The sequence below is a fragment of the Calidris pugnax genome, unplaced genomic scaffold (genome assembly GCF_001431845.1).
Source record: "Calidris pugnax isolate Ruff unplaced genomic scaffold, ASM143184v1 scaffold20, whole genome shotgun sequence".
NCBI classification, from domain to species: Eukaryota; Metazoa; Chordata; class Aves; order Charadriiformes; family Scolopacidae; genus Calidris; species Calidris pugnax.
The window spans coordinates 15,777,939-15,798,121 of NW_015094510.1; the positions used below are offsets into that span (position 1 = coordinate 15,777,939).

Here is a 20,183-nt window from a genome sequence, read left to right on the forward strand (position 1 = left end):
TCTTTAGAAATACTGTAGTTAGGCTTCATAGCTTTCTGCTCTTTTATCCATTATTCCAAAGTCTCTGTGGAGGAAACTGATGCTTTTTTCCCCTTTTGAAAGGAACTATGTGGCCGTTTTACCTTCAGTTTTCCCTTGCATTTGCCAGCCTGCAGTCTACCGATAGATTTTTGTAGCCAATTAATATATTTAAATTGATGTTGCTGCTTTGTCAGCTGCTGTTCCCCAGCCTTGATGGCAGAAGTAGACAGATGGATGGGGGAAGGGATTGTTTTGTCAGGATGAATTTAGAGCATAAGGAAGACGTTACATTGCCAGCCTTGCGGACTGAAGTCTCTGCTCGCCTGTGTCCTTGCAGCGTCTCGCTGGTCCTTCTTGTGCCCGCTCCCCAGCTCGGGCCTAGCAGTAAGTTCTGTGATTGCTTCTCTTCTTTCTTATTACTTGCCTTGATTATGTTGCACCTAATAAATGTAAAGCTGCTGATTCTTTTTGACAGGTTTTTTTTGGTTTTTTTTAACCTAAAGTACTAATTTGGCAATATTTTCCAGGCACAGCTTAGAAGACAAATGTAGACCAATTGATGCAGTGGTGGTTGTTGTTACTGGTTTTTTTTGTAATTAATTGTAGCTGCCGGGGAGCCCAAAATAAAACTTTTGAAGTCTCAGCCATTATGTAAAAGCCATAAGAGCGGGGTGACTATTTGTGGCATCTGGGACTATTGATCGACTGCAGCCCGTCGGTGTCGGAGGGGTGTGCTGCTACGTCAGCCCCGCGCTCTATTGTTTCAGCTGCCCTGGCCTTTGTGTTTGATCCTGTCAGCGCTTGCGTCAGCGATGCATATCATCGCCGGCGTGATGTCAAAGTGTGGGTGTTCGGTTATAGAGCCATAGTTAACCTAATGTGCTGCAGTAAATCCCGCGTGCTATTTCCTCCTGGGGATAGCGGTGATTCATCGCCCGTTCGCATTAGGCTAATGCTAAGTATAGCCGCCTTCATGAGCCGCAGTATCCACACGGATTAGTATCAAAGTCACTGCAGCTTTCCTCAGCGCCGTGCCCCAAAGTGTGTGTGTTTGCGAGCAGAGCTCCCTGCCCGCGCCTCCTTCCCCAGGTGTAAACTGATTAGCAGTTCAGCTCAAGGTAAATCCTACGGAAGGATCGCGGCTGGAGTAATCCCTTTATAACTTAATTATGCTAATTAACGCCAAAGCTCGCCGCTAAAGAACTTGGGCCGCACCAGCCAATGACGATCGGTCGGCTCCAAGTCACGGCCAGAGCGGGATGGCGAAGGCAGCCACCCTCGCCGGGGATGTCGCCCCCGCAACACCCTCCCTGCCCGCTCCTTGAAGCCCCGGGGCCGCCTTGTGCCCAGGCGGCTGCTGGCCCGGGTCCCCGCCGCCACTCGGCCCGGGCAGGGCGGAGCGGAGCGGAGGGGCGCGGAGCGGGCCGCGGGGCGGAGCGGAACGGAGCGGAGCGGAGCGGGCAGCCGCGCACCTGAGGGAGCCGCCTCCGCCCCGCCTGCCGCCCAGCAGCCGCCCGGCCCCGGCTCCGGCCACGGCCCCGGCCCGCCGCCCGGCCCGAAATGAGCGGTAAGGTCTCCCCGGTGAAACACGACAGCGGGGCGCGGCACCGCGGCGGATGGGGGAAGAGCTGCGGTGGCCGCAAATAAAATAAATTAATATAAAACAAAACGCGGGGGGAATCCGAGCGCCGCTAAACCCCGATCTCGGTGATGGGGGGGGGGGGGGGGCGGGCCAGCCCCGGGGTGAGGTGCGGTGGCCCGGGCAGGGCGAAGGGAGCGGCGGGGGCGCGGGCTGGGAGGCCATGGCGAGCCCGGGTTTTATAAGAGCGGGGCGATGGGCGGTGACTGCCCCGGAAGAGCATCGGCTCCGGGCGGGGAGCTCCTCTCTCCGGCCTGAAACGGAGCGATGCTGAATGGTTAAAAGAGAAGGAAAGCGTGTGTCTGTCGGGCGGGCGGTCTCCTCGCGTTGTCAGGAGTTACTGTGTTCGCATCGGTTGGTCGCGATTACACGGCGCTTAATTGTGCTGCATGTTAATGGTACCCGTAATGAGCGCGGTGAGGTTTTTACAGTCTCCTCGGATGGGCGGGTTGGAGAACTTCACCTGCTGCCCCTGGGGCCCGGGGGAAGGTATTCACAGAATCACAGAATGGTTAGAGTTGGAAGGGACCTAAAAGTCCATGAAGTTCCAACCCCCCTGCCATGGGCAGGGACACCTCCCACCAGAGCAGGTTGCTCCAAGCCCCATCCAGCCTGGCCTTGAACACTTCCAGGGATGGGGCAACCACAACTTCTCTATTCCTCACCTTGTTGGGATTTTTTTTTTTTTATGTCTTTTCTGTTTCAGGACACGTATTCCAAGTTTTATGTCATCTTCGATAGGCACCTTGATTTTTTATTTTTAAACTTAGAACAAAACGCTTCCATAGACACTTTGTTCCATAGACACTTCCACAGACAGTTTTCCCTTTTATAGTCGTGAAATAGCAAATTGCAGGACAACAATAAACTGAGAGTGTGGTGAAACATCTGTTTCTTGGGTTCTTGGAGCAGAGAACTAAATAAACCTTTACCGCGTCTGAATCATTTTTCAAGAATAAAGTATGAAACACAGCTATGTGTTTTGTCTCCCACAATACTTTTCCACTTCTAATGTGGGAGAACTTGTATACTTGCAAGTATATAGAAGATTCGAGACCTCCTTTTACAACAGTCATCAACATTCATAATGTAGTGATTCAAAGAAAGCCAATTCTATTTTTGTGCAATACAGAAAATTAGATGTTTGCTTAACATGAATTCCTGATGTTGCTGTTTGATGGTACTTTACTATAATCAGTCTCACCTCATGGTGAAACACATTGGCTTTGTCATGAACCAGCCTAGCTGATACCTAAAAGCATGAAAGTTCTTGCAGTGTATTTCACTGAAGTAGAGCCAAGATCCTCACAGTAGTTGTTTTTAAAAGGCAAAAATAATTATTTGTTTTTATAGGATATTAGCATTTTATCTTTAGATAGGAGAAAGCTTTTTTAATTTCTGCAGGTAGTAATATGTTTTCTGTCAAGAAATCAGTAATTTCACTGTGGAAACCCTATGTTCATTAAAATATATAAAGTGCCAACTTTTTTCCTATGCTTTCCATTTTCATGAATGCTCCTCTGCAAACTAACTTCATTCCACAGTCACTTGGAAATCTAATCAGAAGTAAATTAGAGTTCACTCTTACGTCTTGAATATTAAAAATATATTTTCATTGGCTCTGGAACTGTAAAGTGCTAAAGATGGGATGTAAATTTTCAAACTACTAATTTAACTCTGTTCTAACACTGTAATAATTTTTCAGGTTCATACGTTGCCTTTATGTCTTTATTTTTATGTCTGCTAGATTATGGGTGTACTGAAAATGGCTTTGCGCATCAACCTTTGTACTTGGTTGGTGATAGCAGCTTTTTTTGTTTGTTTGTCAGAGAGATTAAAGCACTAAATAAGCAAGCTCTCAAAAGATTGTTAGACGTTTAAAGCAAAACAAAACAGAGAAGCCAAACACAGAAATACCCGCCAGTTCACAGAGAAACAGGCTGTTCACGTTAGAGTTCCTTCATCCCCTGAAGACATTGAGTTTGCTGTAAAAAGTTCAAGTAACTGTGGTCCTAAGTCTCAATTTACTGGAAACTTATATAGTTTAAAATTGTGAAATTAATAAAAGTGTCAGTCTTTTGTATTCACGATGGAAAAACTATAAGTAAGCAGTACAAGATGCAAGCTGTGTATAATCGACCCTCTTGTAAGAATTGAAACCATTATTTGGCTGAATTGCAACTTATAATAAATATGCTTCCATTACTGTTTACCTTTTTGAACTTATTGTAAGCTAACACTTTAAAGCACTTTTTCAGCTTCTCTTTTGCTGCTTTTCACTTCACTTCCATGTCTTTTTAGAAAGAAAATATATCTACATTCTCCTGTATATATTTATCTTTTCTTGAATGAAACTTTCACTGAAATGTTTTTGAGCTTCAGCTGAGTAAAAAGATATAATTTACTGTAGTCCTTATATTTTTGCTGTTACTTAGTTCAGTTAATCTTTCAATTAAGACCTTGTTCTTTAAAAGCCTCTTTCCCTTCTCCCCCAGCTGCAGGTTAACACTTAATAATAAAGCTGTGATCCTTTTTAGGTAATACATTTCAAAACTTCTGTATCTTATTCTGAAGGAGTCCATATAGTGTGTGTAATCGAGTTGGACTACATGCTGCTTTTTTAAAGACTGCTTTTTGTTCCTTTTCCCTGCTCTTGGCATTGGGACATAGTTATCTTTATTTTTCTGTCAAGTTCATACTTATCAGAATGAGGTATGCTAATCTTATAGACCATACTTTGGATTTACTTAGTACTTTCCATTTGCAGATCTTAACTGAGTTTATAAAACATTATGTGGAACTATGAACACCCTTTCAGAAGTATTATTGAAACTTCTCTAAAAGTTGGATCAGTGTTTTTGTTAGCCTTACTAGACTGAATTGGAAATTTGGAGAATGTGGCTTGGAGTGTCGGAATCTCAACCCTATGCACTTGGCATAGGACATGGTCAGATTATATTGTGTTTAATGATTAAAGAAAAACTGAAACTTCAGCGATTGTTGTCTTGTGTATTCTAAACACAAGAATGTAAGGCTGTCTGTAGGCAGTCCCTCTTGAAGCTTCTATCAGTGTGCTTTTTCTGATAGAGGCCAGTATCAAATACTAAAGCGGAGAGCATATAACTTTCTTAGCTTCCTGAACCAAAAGTAATACTTGTATTTTTTACAGCTCTTAATGGATTACCTTTTTCAATTTGTTCAATTTCTTCTGAACTTAGCCTTTAGTTTCCACAATGGTCTTGAAGCAAGGAGTTATACAATTTAGCTGTACCTTTCATGAGAAATTCCTTTATTTGTTTTAAACCATTTACATGGTGCTTTAATTTAATCTCTCTCGTTCTTGCACAGGAGAAACTGTAAATGATCTATCTTCCAATTTTTAGGCAGTTTGTGGTTTGTTTTTTTAATAGGTCTTTTGGTATTCTTCTGCTAGTCCTTTTACATTTTAGTCATCTTCAGATGGAAGAATTCAAGTCTTTAATCTTTCCTGATAAACAGGTAGAAAGCTACTGTAAACTTATCTTTTTCTTTTTTTTTTTGTTTTGTTTTGTTCTTTCTAGTTCTGTGTGTTGTTTTTGAAAGGTGTGTGACCTTGCCTATAACACTCAAGATACTGAGCTAACACGTGAATTTATACCATAGTGTAATGATGTTTTCTGCTTGTTCTCTGTTCTATTAGTAATGATTTTTAATGTTCTTGTTCTTTCTGTGAATGCCACTGAACAACAATCAGCTGGTATTTCCTTAGAAATATATGCAGTAAGTCCGTAGTCTGTTTATTTACAGCTAATTTATGGCTTATTACTGCAAATAAATACTTCTGGTTTTGTCCAGGTGTATTGCTTTGCACATATCAACTCTGCTTCTGCTTTTTTGTCATCTGGTCATTGAGCACTGTGAGATCCTTTGCAGCTCTCTGAGAGCATACCAAAGATTTGTCACCTTGCTGTTCATCTCCTTTTCCAGAAGGTTTGTTAATACATGGAACAGGTTCTTCTTTCCATGCCTGTGGGACTCCTTTGGTCACTCCAGGCACTTTGAAAGCTGATCAATTACTTACTCTCTTTGTTTCCTGTTCTTAAGCCAGCTAGTTATTTATGAAAAGCCCTTTTCCCAGTTTAACCAAAGGCAGTATTGCTTCCTTAAGAGTCTTTGAGAGAGATTGTCAAAAGCTTTTTGAAAATCCAAGTATGTCACAGCATCCCTGTGCTCTTTGAAGGTATCACATTTTCCAGGCAGTACTTTATCTACAAGTGCCACCTTAACACCTCCCCATTGTGTCATATTTATCTAGGTGTCTGTGAACTCTGTTCTTTCCGGTTTGCACAGTACAAGGATCATCACCATATCACAACTTTTCCCATTAGTAGGAGTAGACTTACTGGTTTGTAATACATTAGCCTTCCCTTGGGACCTTAACTTAGTGTCCTGTTTGCCATCTCCCACTCCTCTGGTACTGAGACCACTTTAGGTGATAAGACCATAGTAACAGAGCAACAATTTTGTAAGTTATTTTCTTTACAGCTCTTAATGCTGTGTGCTATCTGGTTTCAGCAGTTTGTTTCAAATACTTTTTTGTTTTGGTTTTTTTTTCTGTTTTAAATAAGTCTCATCTGTTGTCTTTTCATCTTGGGACACTTCTGTTGACTTGACACCTGTCAATAAGTTTTAACATAAGCTTTTGTATGAGCTTACTGACAGAAAAGGGGAGAAATATCCGCTGGTTAATTTTTTTTTAAATTTTGTTTCTGAGTTTGTTTTTTTTTTTTTCTGTTTCTTAAGTTTCTAAGAGTGCCCTGTGCTATAATTTTATCTGTACAGTTCATTGCCTTTGTTTATCCATGTTATCTTGTATATTTTTCACAGAGACTTTGCAGTTCAGTATGTTCTTTGAACTTTAAATGCTGCTGTACTGAGTATTTCTGTAACCCATTCAGGTCCTGCTCAGGTTCCAATGATGTCCCCAAATGGTTCAGTGCCTCCTATTTATGTGCCTCCTGGATATGCCCCACAGGTATGTCTCTTCATTTGATTCTTACTTTATTTCTTTTCGTGCAAGTCACGTTAGTAGAACCTGAATAGCTAATTCAATAAATTGGTCAAGCAAGTAAATAAGGGGAGATGTCCTGTAGTATCTTGGTGATAGGAGATTTGTCATGATGTATATGGGCTTGTTTAGTTATATATTAACTGCTTACATGACAATAACAAGCACAGCTCCTTGTTGAGTTCAGGATCCTAATGTACTCAGTGCTCTCTGAACATAAAATAGAATCATGACCCAAATAGCTCATTTTGCAGGACCTGAATTCTGGGTTAGTGAATGTTTTCTCTTGGCACCAATATAATTTTATGTATATACATAGTTCATGTTGGGAAGTTCCCTGCAGGTAAGTAGTAAAACAGATCAATTAGAAAAAGTGTAGCAAACAATGTGGAAAAAATGTCAGCTGTCCATTGGGGATAAATTATCATATAATACATGTTTCCATAGCTTATCTTAAAACAGGCCTCTGATTTTCTCACTGCTGTGTGTTTCCTAATTTAGGTGCCTGAAAATTAAATGTGAGCTAGATAACCTGGACGTTCTTTGAAGCAGATTAAAAGGATGATTCCTCTCGGCTATTCTGGGACACTTGTATTATAAAGAGATGTGTGGCTTTTTAGATGGTGTCTCTTTCTTTCCCTCAACTATAAAACAAGCCCAGGGGTCAGTAGGTCAGACCTGGAAGTTAGAGCAGATGAATACCACTCTTCATAATGTATGTCTTTCTCATGATGTTCTGTTGTGACCAGTCTACCTCTGACTCACTGTGCACCCCATGGTATACACTCAGAAGAGACTACAACACATAAAGTGCAATCAAAAAACCCACAGTGTCCAGCAGATGTTGGACTAATTATCTGAACTGCATAGAAATTGTCATCTAGCCAAAGAGAGTTAGGTTAGGCAGACTAATACCTGGCATCTCCATGGTTTTACCTTCCATGTGTTGAAAGTTGGCTGATGAGGTGATGCATGTATCCTTCATAGTTGTATTCCCAAACAGGCAGAAGAAACATGAATTAAAAATAATCAGGAAAGTCCATTTATCTTTAGTTCATAGTAAAAAGTCTTGATTCCTGTTAGAATTCTTTTTTAAAGAGCTGGAAATATTTTTTGAGGTTACTGAAGTGTGAAATTTTATCGTACTTAATTTCAGTTGATGAAATACTTAATGTTTAAAAAGTTGTGTAACCTGTGACAGTCTGAGTGGTCTATATGAAATTCACTTATCCTTCCTTTGAGGACAGCTTGCAGCGGACAGGCTGAAGGACTGGGCCTTGCTGAGGCACACTCGTTAGCCTTTCTCTGGACTTGTTAGTGCAAGAAGTGGTGTGCTAACAGAGCTCTCTGGAATTGGAGGTGCCTCACATCTATCCAGCTCAGGGAACAGGTGCAATGAGCTCATGTCTGCTGTTTTCATTTGAGTAGAGGTATCACAGCCTAGGAAAACCTGTAGTTTGTAGGGCTTCTGAAGTATTTACTGCTAACAAAATATACCAGCCGCTGTGGTTTATGATGGAATTCCTGTTACAAGCTGGAAGGTTTGTTAGTGGTCTTGCAGACACTATTGAGCTAAGGGTTATCCCAGATTTAATGCAGTCCCAGCAAAGTAACTCACATGGTTTCTTCAGGTATAGTATATTTTTAAATGTCAGGAACTGAAGATTTTGAGAAAACGGAAGCCAGCTAAATGTCTAAAACTGTCAGCCTGGAAGAACAACTTCAGCATAACCATCTTTTGTCTATCCATTTTCATTTAGTTTTATTATGCCTCTGCTTGCTTCAATGCCTGTTGTGCAGTGACACAGCATACTGTCATCTGTTGGAAGTTGGGGGTAACTATAGAATAAAGCATATTTATTTTACTAATATCACATAAATAAGAAGCAACTTGTAAGTTGATTTACTTTTCCCTTTCTCTCCTTTTGGGACTGTAGTTCTAAAACTCTGGAAGAAAACAAATATCGTAGAATGGTTTGGGTTGGAAGGGACCTTAAAGATCATCTTGTTCCAACTCCCCCTTTCAGTGGAACAGATTGAGAAAGCCCCATCCAGCCTGACCTTGAACACTTCCAGGGATGGGGCATCCATATCTTCTCAGGGCAACCTGTTCCAGTGTCTCATCACCCTCACAGTAAAGAATTTCTTCCTTATATCTAATCTAAGTCTACCCCCTTCTAGTTTAAAACCATTACTGTTCTACAGTCCCTGATAAAGAGTCCCTCCCCATCTTTCCTGTGGGACCCGCTTAGGTACTGGAAAGCTACTATAAGGTCGCCCCGGAGCCTTCTCCGTATCATCTTTATTCATCTTCTTCAAGCTGTCTGTAGTGAGTTTTCCAGTGATGTTTGGTTGTTTCACTCAACCAAACAGGCCTATGCCGGAACTGCTTTGCTAGCACAATTAGGATAATAGATGACTTGTTTATTTTTTAACTTAAGATGATATACTTGACATGGTGCACTTAGTGCTTCTTGGAGGGTTTTTATGTGTATTGTTGCCTGGTAGAGGCTTACCATTGAGTTGATCTTTGATTTAGAGACACAGTTACAGACTTGTCAAACTCTTCATTTTACACTATTAAAATTAAGGTTCTTATTCCTATGAATTGGGTATCTATTTCTGAGTTACTTAGGCTGTTAGCAGACCCAAGAAAACAAATAAATTATAAACTAAGTAGCCTGTTAGTTTGGGTTTTTTTATGGAAGCTGCTCCTCTGTAATCTGAATCTGCTCATAAAATCATGACAAATTGCAAGTTTTTTTGTGTAAGCAAAAAGGACAAATAATTAAAACTATGTTTCAGTGTTTAGAGAATTTCATTGGACAGCAGAAGTTCTAGTCATATTTACTGCTGTGAATATATCCTGCCTTTAGATGCCACACTGCTACGGTTGCACAGATATGAGATATGCACAGAGTGTTGTCTTTAGTGAAATTACTCTTTCCCAATAAGGGACAATTTTTGTATACTGAAAAGAGTCAGCCCATTTTTTAAAGTCACACAATATGTTAAGTATTTTACAGTTGTGTTCACTTAGGCCATTTATATTAATTTCCAGCTCTATTTTTTTAAGTAAGGTGGAATCAGCTCTGCTGTGTACATACTTTTATGTCTTCTGAATGTTACTGCATGTGCATAGAGATCTTCGTTCTGCCATTACACTGGAAGCATACAGCTGTGTCTACATAACTGTCTTTCTCAGAACAGTGAAGTTTTGAAATAATTTCCTAGTCCAACCTCACTTACTTGCATTAGTTCAACTAGGACAGTTTTGGGGTGTACAAATTAGATGTCAGAGAAAACAAAAACAAAAGCCGTGTTGCAGAGGTACCAGCTGCACACTAACCCCTGATGGAGACACAGTCAAACCAGTGATTGATCCTCCAAGCAGCTTCCTATTATGGACTTGATGGAAGTGTTCACACCAGGGCATGGGACTAAATCAAGCCAAGTATAATACCCTTAAGCTTAAACAGTGGAGTTGAAAGCAGCTTAGCACTAAGTGCTTTGATGTATTGATCTGCTGCCGTTGCACCAAGTTACTCATTGGTGTATGTGTGCACGTCCCCACCTTGTTTCAAAGGTCAGTGAAAACTTAAGTCACAGGGTGCCTTGTCCCCTGCTTTTGGATATAGTCATAATATTCTATATTCCTTTCTCCTTCTCTCCCTTTTCTGGATGTTCCATCCAAGAACTTAGATTGCAGTCCCTGCTGTGGCATTATTTTACTAGAAAGTGGAGAACAATATATTCATTAGCATTCCAGACACTAAAGTTATTGACACCATGATACGTACAAGGTAAACTATGTCAAGATCATGTCTAGATATTACCAACAGTCATGTATTTTTGTGAATTTAGCACTAGTCAGACAAACATCTAGAGAGGGTCATGATGGCAGTCTTCCCTGTCTGTGATACGCTTCAGGGAGGGACTCCTGTTTCTGGTCCAGTTGATGACTGACCCTCATTTAGCAAAGAGCATTTTTTGCTTTGGTACTTTGTGCCTGCTCTCCACCAGACCACTACACCCACCAAATCACTTCTAGGGAGCAATCTAGTTGTTGTACTGTAGAACCAACCACAGGATCAGTGTAGCGGAAACAGGACCCTGGGGGGTGAAGTTAGGCTCATGCTGTAAATATACCCGGTTGTTTATAAGATGTTGTTACAGTCAGATATTTTTCCTTATCACATTGAGAAATTATTGGCATTACTGCAGTTAATACACTTAAAAAGAACAGAAATTGCCCTTTATAGTCCTGTTTTTTCTTAGACTGTCATGTTGTTCTTTCCTCAAATGTAAGGGTTTTACCACGACTAGCTTTGTTGAAGTATCTAAAGAAACATACCTTTCAGTCTGTCATTCCAAACACATTAGTTCTTTTGCTTGTTACTAAGCATTTCTCTTTTTTTGGTGTGTGGTGTCTCTCCCTGTACAGGTTATTGAGGATAACGGTGTTCGAAGGGTTGTGGTGGTCCCTCAGGCTCCAGAATTTCATCCTGGTGGTCATGCAGTGATACACAGGCCTCCGCATCCCCCACTGCCTGGCTTCCTTCCTCTTCCAGCCATGATACCCCCTCCACCACGTCATATGTATTCACCTGTGACCGGAGCCGGTGACATGGCGACACAGTACATTCCACAGTACCACACCTCACAAGTATATGGTGACATGGGTAAGTAGCTTGCTGAATATTGCAAGTTCTGTCAAAGGAAATAGTGCTCTACTCGTTTCCAGCGTCTGTTATGCAGATGTATGGGCTTTATCAAGGAAGTTCCTTATAGCTTGAGTGGAGCAATACACAAATGATTCATGAGGATACCATTCTTGTTTTTACTCAAGCTTATTATTCTAGAAGTTCTTTTTGTTAATTTGACTTGTCCATTCACTGATCCATTAAAACTACAGGTTATTTCTTATGTGTATCAGTTACAGGTGTGCCCAGGAAAGCAATGCGGAGAGGGTTTGTAGTGATTCAGTTGATGTCTTTCCCTGAGATTAAACGTTTAAATCCATACCTGAGCACTGTTCTGAGATCTCCTGTTTTGCAGGTATCCTGTTTGAAGCATGAAACAGGAGTTTTTAGTATTGATTATGAAAAAAAGATTGCTATTTTTCGTAAAACTGTATGCATTTAGTCCAATGTCCATATTGAGGATCAACTTGAGTAATCAGGTGTCACAAACCTAAATTTAATACTGTCGTTGAAGTTGTCTTTGGCAGTGCTATTGACATCTGCCTTTAATGCTGTTTAGTGGCAAAACATATGTGTCTGCTAACGCAGGGGTTGGGTTCTTAGACTAATATTTACATTTCTGGTAGACTTGCTTTTCTTCAGATAAACTTCTGCTGTAAAGCAGGTGCTGACCTTGAAAGACTTTCAGAGAGCAGTCAGGTTGCTGTTTTTAGAGAAAGAAGCTAGAAGGTATGGGAGGAGAGACTGAACGCAACTTTGTCATGTCGCTGTAGATATGTAGATTCTCAGTGTTCTGTGCTACTATTAAATCATCTAAATGTGTCCTCCATGTAGTCAATGTGCTTAAAAAGTCATCAGCTAAGAATATAGTGATGTCTTGATCTTGCTGAAATTCTTAGTGTTTGTGCATTCTTAAGCTGTACTTTATTTCTTTCTTGCACTGCTTTGATAACAGTACATTATTAGATGCTCTTTGGGTGCTTATTTATATTTTTATTAATTTCTTGATTTCCTGTAGATGGCAGTTGTTTTCTTTTAGTTTGCTAAATTAAGAGATTGGAGTATGATAATGAAGTGCATAAAAGATAAGGATAATTCAGAATGGAATAATAATTTTTAGATTTCTGCTGCTAGGTTATATCCCTTTAAATATGAATTCAGTGATAGTGTGCTAAACCACTAATGTAACAAAAAATGATAAAGTGGCATTCATTGGTTTTCCTTTGTTTTATATATATATTGAAAACGGTCTTGGATTTAGGGAATTAGAGGACTAGGGATGCTTTGATTTGTTATATATTTTCAACAGATTTCATATTGAATTCTGGACCACTGACTTTGACTATGGTTTTCAGAGGTCAGTTAGGCTCCTATATGAGCAACCTGAATTTAAGGGGGGAGGGGTGGGAACAGAAGCACTTAGAGTGTGGTAGTTCTCTAATAAGAGCATTTAAGTCTCTAACAGTTGTGAAAATCAAATTTCTAAATTGTCACAGCTTATCTAGTTGTCCTCTGTCAAATTTTCTGGGAATTAAGCTGACCTATAAAAACAGGAATGGAAAAGTTCTCTGATTTTGTGATTTTGTCCATCTTGCAAGGAATTTTTTATGTAATCTTGTTTTCTATACGTCCTCGCACATAAGGAATAATGAACTTCAGACTGAGTGATCCAACTTACCTGAAAATGAATAAATTCTATGCTGGTTGTGAAAGATGTATTTTTTTCAACGCTTTCATCATTTATCATAGATCTAGTTACACTGAGGAAGGAGTTGGTGCCGTGTGATGCACTGTTTTAAAGTCATGAGTCAATAAGCTGGTTCTGAGCTGTCGTGGTTTAAACCCAGCCAGCAACTAAACACCACTCACAGCCACTGGCTCACTGTGCCCCCGCTGCCCCACAGTGGGGTGGGGAGGAAAATGTGGGGGGAAAAAAGTGAAACTCATGGGTTGAGATAAAGACAGTTTAATAGGACAGCAAAGGTAGAGAGAATAATAATTAATATATACATACAAAGCAAGTGATGTACAGTGCAATTGATCACTACCCTCTGACGGATGCCCAGCCCATCCCCAAGCATTGATCACCCATCCCCTCGGCCAACTCCCCCCCAGTTTGTATACGTAGCATGACATCATGTCGTATGGAATATCCCTTTGGCCAGTTTGGGTCAGCTGTCCTGGTTATGCTCCCTCACAGCTTCTTGTGCACCTCCTCACTGCCAGAGCATGGGAAGCTGAAAAGTCCTTGACTTAGTATAAGCACTGCTCAGCAACAACCAAAACATCAGTGTGTTATCAACATTATTCTCCTACTAAATCAAAACCACAGCACTATACCAGCAACTAGAAATAAAATTAACTATTCCAGCTGAAACCAGGACATAAGCATGAAGGTGAAATGGATAAAAATATTAGAATTGGACGGAAAAGTTCACTGATCTGCAGTTTAATTTTTTTCATTACATTTTTCATGACTTTTTTCCAAAGTCACGGAACTTTGATGATGCTGCAGCAAAGCCTCAGATTACTGTACAATGTACTTACAAGATGTAGCCACACCATCTTCAGTCTTTTAGTGTCTTTCAGTTGCCCTGTGCTTTTGTGGGGCTTTTCCCTGTTGATTTCTGCTGAAGCACAGTTAAAGTAAGAGCTTTAGTTGCATTCCAAAACTTCAAACTTCTGTATTTTTTATTCAGCATTAAAGCAAACCTTCTCCCATGTAATAACGTAGCACTGTTTTTCTGTGTTGATTTTATCCTGTACCTTACAGCTCAAGGAAGATTATAGAAACATTTTAAGAATAACTTTTAAGTAGAAAAAAGATGCACCAAGGAAAGATTGCATTCTCTCCCCTAATACGTTGTTAATGTCCAATTAGTGTATATAAGTTTACCTGCTGAACACTTCAGTTATCCATTAAGAGCAGAGATGTAATTTTACACACAAGTGCGCACTTAATGCACATAGCATTTTTAAATAGATTTTTAATTATATTCTGTTCTTAGTGATTATTTAAAATTTTTTTCTTCTTTACTTTCATTTAGATACTTTGCCTGGTCATGGAAGATCCAACTTTAGAGACGAAAGGTCTAGTAAAACATATGAAAGGTTACAAAAAAAATTAAAAGATCGACATGGAACTCAGAAGGATAAGTTAAACAGTCCTCCATCGTCTCCTCAGAAATGTCCATCTCCTACAAGTGAACATAATGGACTTACAAAAGGACAGGATGCAGCTGGTATAAGCACAGGTTCTACCAAAAGCAAGTCTTTGGGTAAAGGAAAAAGCAATTCTCAGACAGAGGCAGAAGTAGAAGGTAAGTGTTAACAAAGATAATATATATATTATGCAAGTCCAGTGTCTGGCTGAGCATAATGTTTGTAGATAGAACACTACACTTTGACAGTCTTGGAGTTGAGTAGTAGCCCGTAACTGCCCTGATTTACACAGAATGGAGGTAAGGGCAATCAGCCTGCTCATCACATTGGAACTGGGAGCCTAAGAGAACAAAGCTGCTGACATGCAAGTCTCTACGTAGATTTGAGCAAATCTTATTACTCATACTTCATAACACTGTTTAAAGAAATATCTATACTTTGTCCAAAATTATTGGTGCTTACATTTTAAGGAATCACTGAATATTGATGGCCAGCTTGATGTTGTCCCTACCAAGTCATTCTTTCTTTGTAGAAACTGAGCGGTACTCACGCTAGTCTGTGTGAGTTCATAAGTGAGTTTCTAAGACACTACCATAGGGACCATGTTTCTTATTAATACCTTTATTTCACTGGAAAGCCTGTGATCTCATAAATGGACTGAATTCACTCAATCTTGGCCATGCAGTTGTTGTTGAATCTGATGATGTGTCGCTATGCAGCTTTCAGGTCACTGACATTGCACTTCAGATTCAGAACATAACGTCAAAGATTTGTCATCAGCCAAGTACAGTTTTTTCAGAACAGGATTCTGTAACTAGTGATGCTGAGGGAAATATACTATGATTTTCTCAACTCACTGAAGTTTGCTTTGAAGTGATTATTTAGTGCCACTGTATATTCAGCTGCTGTAAACCAAAAGGAATGTGAAGAAAGTATGTCTAACCAAGACCAGGAAATCTCAACCTACAAGAGCTGTTTAAAAACGTGTAGATGGTACCCTTTGAAAGTTTAATACCAAGAGATACCTTTGAGATACAATCTGAATTCAGAAGTTGGGAACTACTACTCCTCCAAACTAGAATACTTGTCGCTATAGTTCTAGAGTGGCATTTGTCTTGGCTTCTGTTTAGTTTCTGTTAGTTGGTATTTATCTGTGAGCTAACTTTACCAAGGCACAGGTGATAAAATGTAGTGTTGCTTACATAAGTTACAAAAAATATGTTAACGGTTCCTTAGAAGCATTTTATATGAAAAATGCTGAAGTCCACTTTTCAAAATAATTTAATTCAGGAGACATTTGGGAAAATTATGTACTGTGACTTAGATTTGTAATAACAAACAGAAGTCAGAAATGCTTTTAATTAGTTTCATTTGATGTGTTTGTTTTTTTAAAGAATTTTGTCAGGCTGGGTTTTTCTTTATGTTTTAGTTTAAGGCAGTGAATTAAAAATGCTTGGCCACACCTCCAACATGGACTAGCCTATTCACTTATATTATTGAGAAAATAAAATTTTAATATTGTGGAGGAGAAAGCACATAAACCACTTTTGATAAACTTTGAGTGCTTTATAAAGCTCAGCTATACCTTCAGCTGAAACAAAACACCCTAGATTCTTTCCCTGAGATGTAACTGAAGGCTGAGTTGAGGTTTGCCCTTGCAATTGAGGGAGGCCAACAGTGGTACCAGTTGTCTTCCAGCTGATTTGTATTAACATATTTAAACTACTGTAACTTGACTGCATCTGCATCCAAAGAAAAATCTGTAGGAAATATCTCAGCCAAGAGCTTAATTTCTCCACAGCAGTAGTTTGTTTAAAGTTATACCTTAATAAAATGTAATCAGGCTTTCTGTGTTCCATAAATCATAGAACAGATTTAGAAATAGTTTTATATGAGCAACTTCTTTGGGAGTTTTTTGGGGTTTGTGTTGCCCTAGATGAATGCAAGTTGGCACGGTGTTCTGTTTTAGAAATACTTTAGTCTACATGCAGTCTATTGTTGAATTTGAATAGCTATTTCACTCTAAAGTCACTGAACAATATTCATGGGTACTTCTTGTTTGTTTCAATTTTGTTTTTTAAGAAAAGGATGAAGAAACAAAAGCACTTGAAGCACTTCTTTCTAACATAGCCAAGCCAGTGGTAAGTAAATAAAGCTTTCCATAGAATCAGAGTGTACCCGTTCCTGTTTTACACAGTTACACCTCCTTTTCTCTCTCCAAGTTCAAAGGATCTTTAACTTCCCTCACTAAAGAAAACTCGTTTAACTTCTAGTCACTGAAATGTAAATGACCACGTTAATTTTTAGTATATTAACATTTATGAAGCTAAAATTGTCTTGGCACTTACTATTCTTTCACTCTGTGAAACCTCAGTATTAACAGATTTATAAAAATATGTATATAGAAAGAGCTTATAACATTGCCAGTAACATAGTGGTGATGCTTAACATAAGATGATGCTTAACATCATCTCTTACTATAAAATTTGTTCTCAATTTCCTGTAACATTTTTTAATTTTAACTGTTCAGACAACAGTTTTACACACTGGATATCTCTAGCCATGAGAGATATTTGGTGAGGTTTTGGAAAACCTTATTTGAAAAGTAGACAAGAATTATGACAGACTTCTCTTTAAGAATCTCTGACACCTCGAGGAAAGAGAGACGTAAAATTCTCCAAGGAAGGTGGCTGTCAGCAGTGGGCTTCTGACTTGCTTGCTTGAAAAGCTTGAAAAGCAAGCTGTTTGTTATTTTTACAAGCAGAGTGATAACGAAAGGGTGATGGGAGTCTGAATGTCTTGTTGGTAAGACTCGGAGTGGTGAGGATAGTGGGCAGTGGTAGCAAGAGGCTGAAACCACGTGAGAAAGATGAAAATTGGTGAGGCAAGGATACCAGAACTTTCTTGAGAGACTAAAGGGCTGAAGTCTGGGGTGGAGTAAGTGAGGAATACAGACTGGAATGAAGAACTGTTGATTAGGACCAGACCAGACCGGAGGAAAGGGGTCAGAAGGGGTTATGGCTGTAAGAAATGAATGTAAGTCTACATCTGATAGCACTGACTGTTATCCAGGACCTGGAATGTAATCCAGCTTTCCCACATCTCATCTTTCTTCTGACAGCAACTATCTGCAAAGTCCTACCAGCAGAGGTTTTGTTTTGCTGCCTGTAGTTTCACTGCCCAGCTGTGCATCTCGTCTCCACAGATGTTAGCAAACACCTACTGCTATCACTCTGTTACATCAAGCAGTAGAGATTTGGGCAGTGGATCTGAAGGCTCCAGGCTTGCTGTAGGATGATGCCAAAAAGAATTGTAGGGAGTCATTTGCTATTAAAAAAATATACATGAATATATGTATCTATAAATATATAAAATATAAATAAGATACATATACACACATATTCTAGGAAAATACACATCAAAATACTGTTAGAAGAATTCTATTCTGTTCTCAGAGTGAAGCAGGAAAGATCTTGTACTAACGCTGGTCCGTTGTGTTCAAGTTTACAATAGCCTTTGTGTTTTTTTCTTTTAACACAGCAACACACTGTTCTTTCTGTATGGTCCCTGCCGTTCACTGTACAAAACACACCTGCACACCTGCTTTGGGAATGGATCAGGGCTGTGTGGCTAAACGGACTGGTGTCTTTGACCCCTTTTGACTCTGAGTCATGAGAGTCTGTCCCAGCAAGGGAGCACATGCCAAGTTTAGCCACAGACTGGATCAGAATGGATGCAGAAATCAATTTTGCTGCAAGGTTAGCTTACTGCAAGGTAGTGCTGTCACTGGGGCATGCTGGACAACAGTGTTCTCAGTGGCCCTGAAATCATGAGTGCCTGCTGTGCCCTTCTTCACTTTGTGAGAATGTGGATGATCCTTTCTATCCTGACTAGAAGCAAGGGGATCAATTCTGTAGATGTATGCGGAGTCCCAGTGGTCAGGGCATAGGGGATGCCATCCAAGTCTGGGACATCTGGTCAGTGGCTGCATTACCAAGGGGAATGACAATGCTGCGCTTCCTGGGGTGGTCAAAGTGAGACTGTGAGAAGTTTAGGAAGTATCAACAGGTAGTGTCTTCTGCTATGTTGCTAATAATATATGAAAAAGCAATGGAGTGCCAGTACTGTCTTGTTTTCTTTCACTTCCTTCCACCCTCAACACTCAACCGTCCATGCCTTTTAGGCAGGCACGCTATTTCCCCTCCACACCATGTCCTGTGTGCCTACAAGTGATCTCTTTGCAGACCTCGGAAGACATCACAGGCTTAGGCAGTAGTAGTCTGCTACAGACTAGACAGTATACACAAGGCAGAAAGCCAAACTTCCAGCACTTGGAGAGGCTTATGCTTTGCAAAGGCAAGGGACTGTCAGGGCTGTAGGTGGGTGGAAGTCTAGCTGATGTTACAGCTTGGGGAGGTGTGACATGATAAGGAAAAGAGAGACTGTGTTACCTACTTAGGCCTTGCAGCATCAGAAGCAACCCTCCCACAGTTTCTCCAAGGAAACTTTTCCTCACCCTCCCACAAGTGAACCAGGAGATTGTGATTTTTGCACCTTCTGTTTATAGTTCTTATAGGAAATATGCCTGCAGGTTTTTGTGAAGCACTCACTGTGGGAATTGTGCCATGATGCTGCTCTTGATGGATCATATACACCCCGTTTCCTGGTTGAACTTCAGTGCTGTCACAGGCAGTACTGGATACTGGCTGTGGCGGTGGTCAGATGATTGTACAGGTGCTGTCCAGTAGTGTCCATTGCACTATATCCTGCTCCATAAAGCCCAGAGCAGTGCTGAAGGCTGTGACCTGTCCTGGGCTGTCCTGTGCCTTAATGATCAGTCCGGGGCATGCACATCTAAATCAGGTGGTGGGCTCCATGGTGTGCTTTTATTCACACATCTCTTTCAGTTCTGTGCAGTATGGGACACATCAGCTTTGGTGCCTCCAAACTCCCATTAGTTGTTTTTATGAACATGTTCTTATTTTCTTAAACTTTTGCCTGTATGGATCCCCCATCCTTCCACACACGGCAGTGTTAAGTCAAGTTGGTAATGCAGTACTGCCACCAGGTGACCCTTCTACTTACGGAGGTCTTGCACTTTCTGTACCCAGATGTAAGTTGGAGCGATTCTACAGATTGTACCGTGGTGAGTGCCCAGCATTTAGCATTTGAGCAGTCTCTACCAGTTGTCATGTCCATTAGCCAAACAACAAAGCAAGCAGAAGAGAAGAGAAGGGGACCTGAAAAGGCAAAAACAAAATGAAGAATGGAGCCGAAGGCTGAGTATTTAATAAGGAGAGGCAATAAGAACTCAGAATTTAAGGGTTGGTTATATAGCATATAAATCCCTCGGTAGGGCATGGCGTTTTGTGGTTCATGCACGTTCTGTGTATGCTTGTGGGCTTTTAGACTGTGATGCACCTTGCTTACCAGTTCAGTACCTTGTGTCACTGTCTGAATGCAATCCAATTTGCACATGCTAAAACCACTCTTTTGTTTGACCCCGATAGTACATGAAGTATAGTTAATGAGGAGACTCACTTTTGCGAGCTGAAGTACTAATGAGGACTTGCCCACCTCTTAGTTTCCTCAGTGCTAGGGCCTGACTCAA

The 20,183-nt window shown here is 40.4% G+C and overlaps 1 protein-coding gene across 1 annotated transcript in view; it reads left to right on the forward strand.

Moving 5' to 3' along the window:
- The window catches only part of FNDC3A (fibronectin type III domain containing 3A), a 125,726-nt gene that overhangs the window by 61,004 nt on the left and 44,539 nt on the right, over positions 1-20,183 (forward strand). The window contains exons 4-7 of the mRNA XM_014965979.1: positions 6,598-6,674; positions 11,152-11,389; positions 14,458-14,730; positions 16,655-16,713. Coding sequence (XP_014821465.1) covers positions 6,598-6,674; positions 11,152-11,389; positions 14,458-14,730; positions 16,655-16,713 — 647 coding nt within the window. The remainder of the gene's footprint in view (positions 1-6,597; positions 6,675-11,151; positions 11,390-14,457; positions 14,731-16,654; positions 16,714-20,183) is intronic.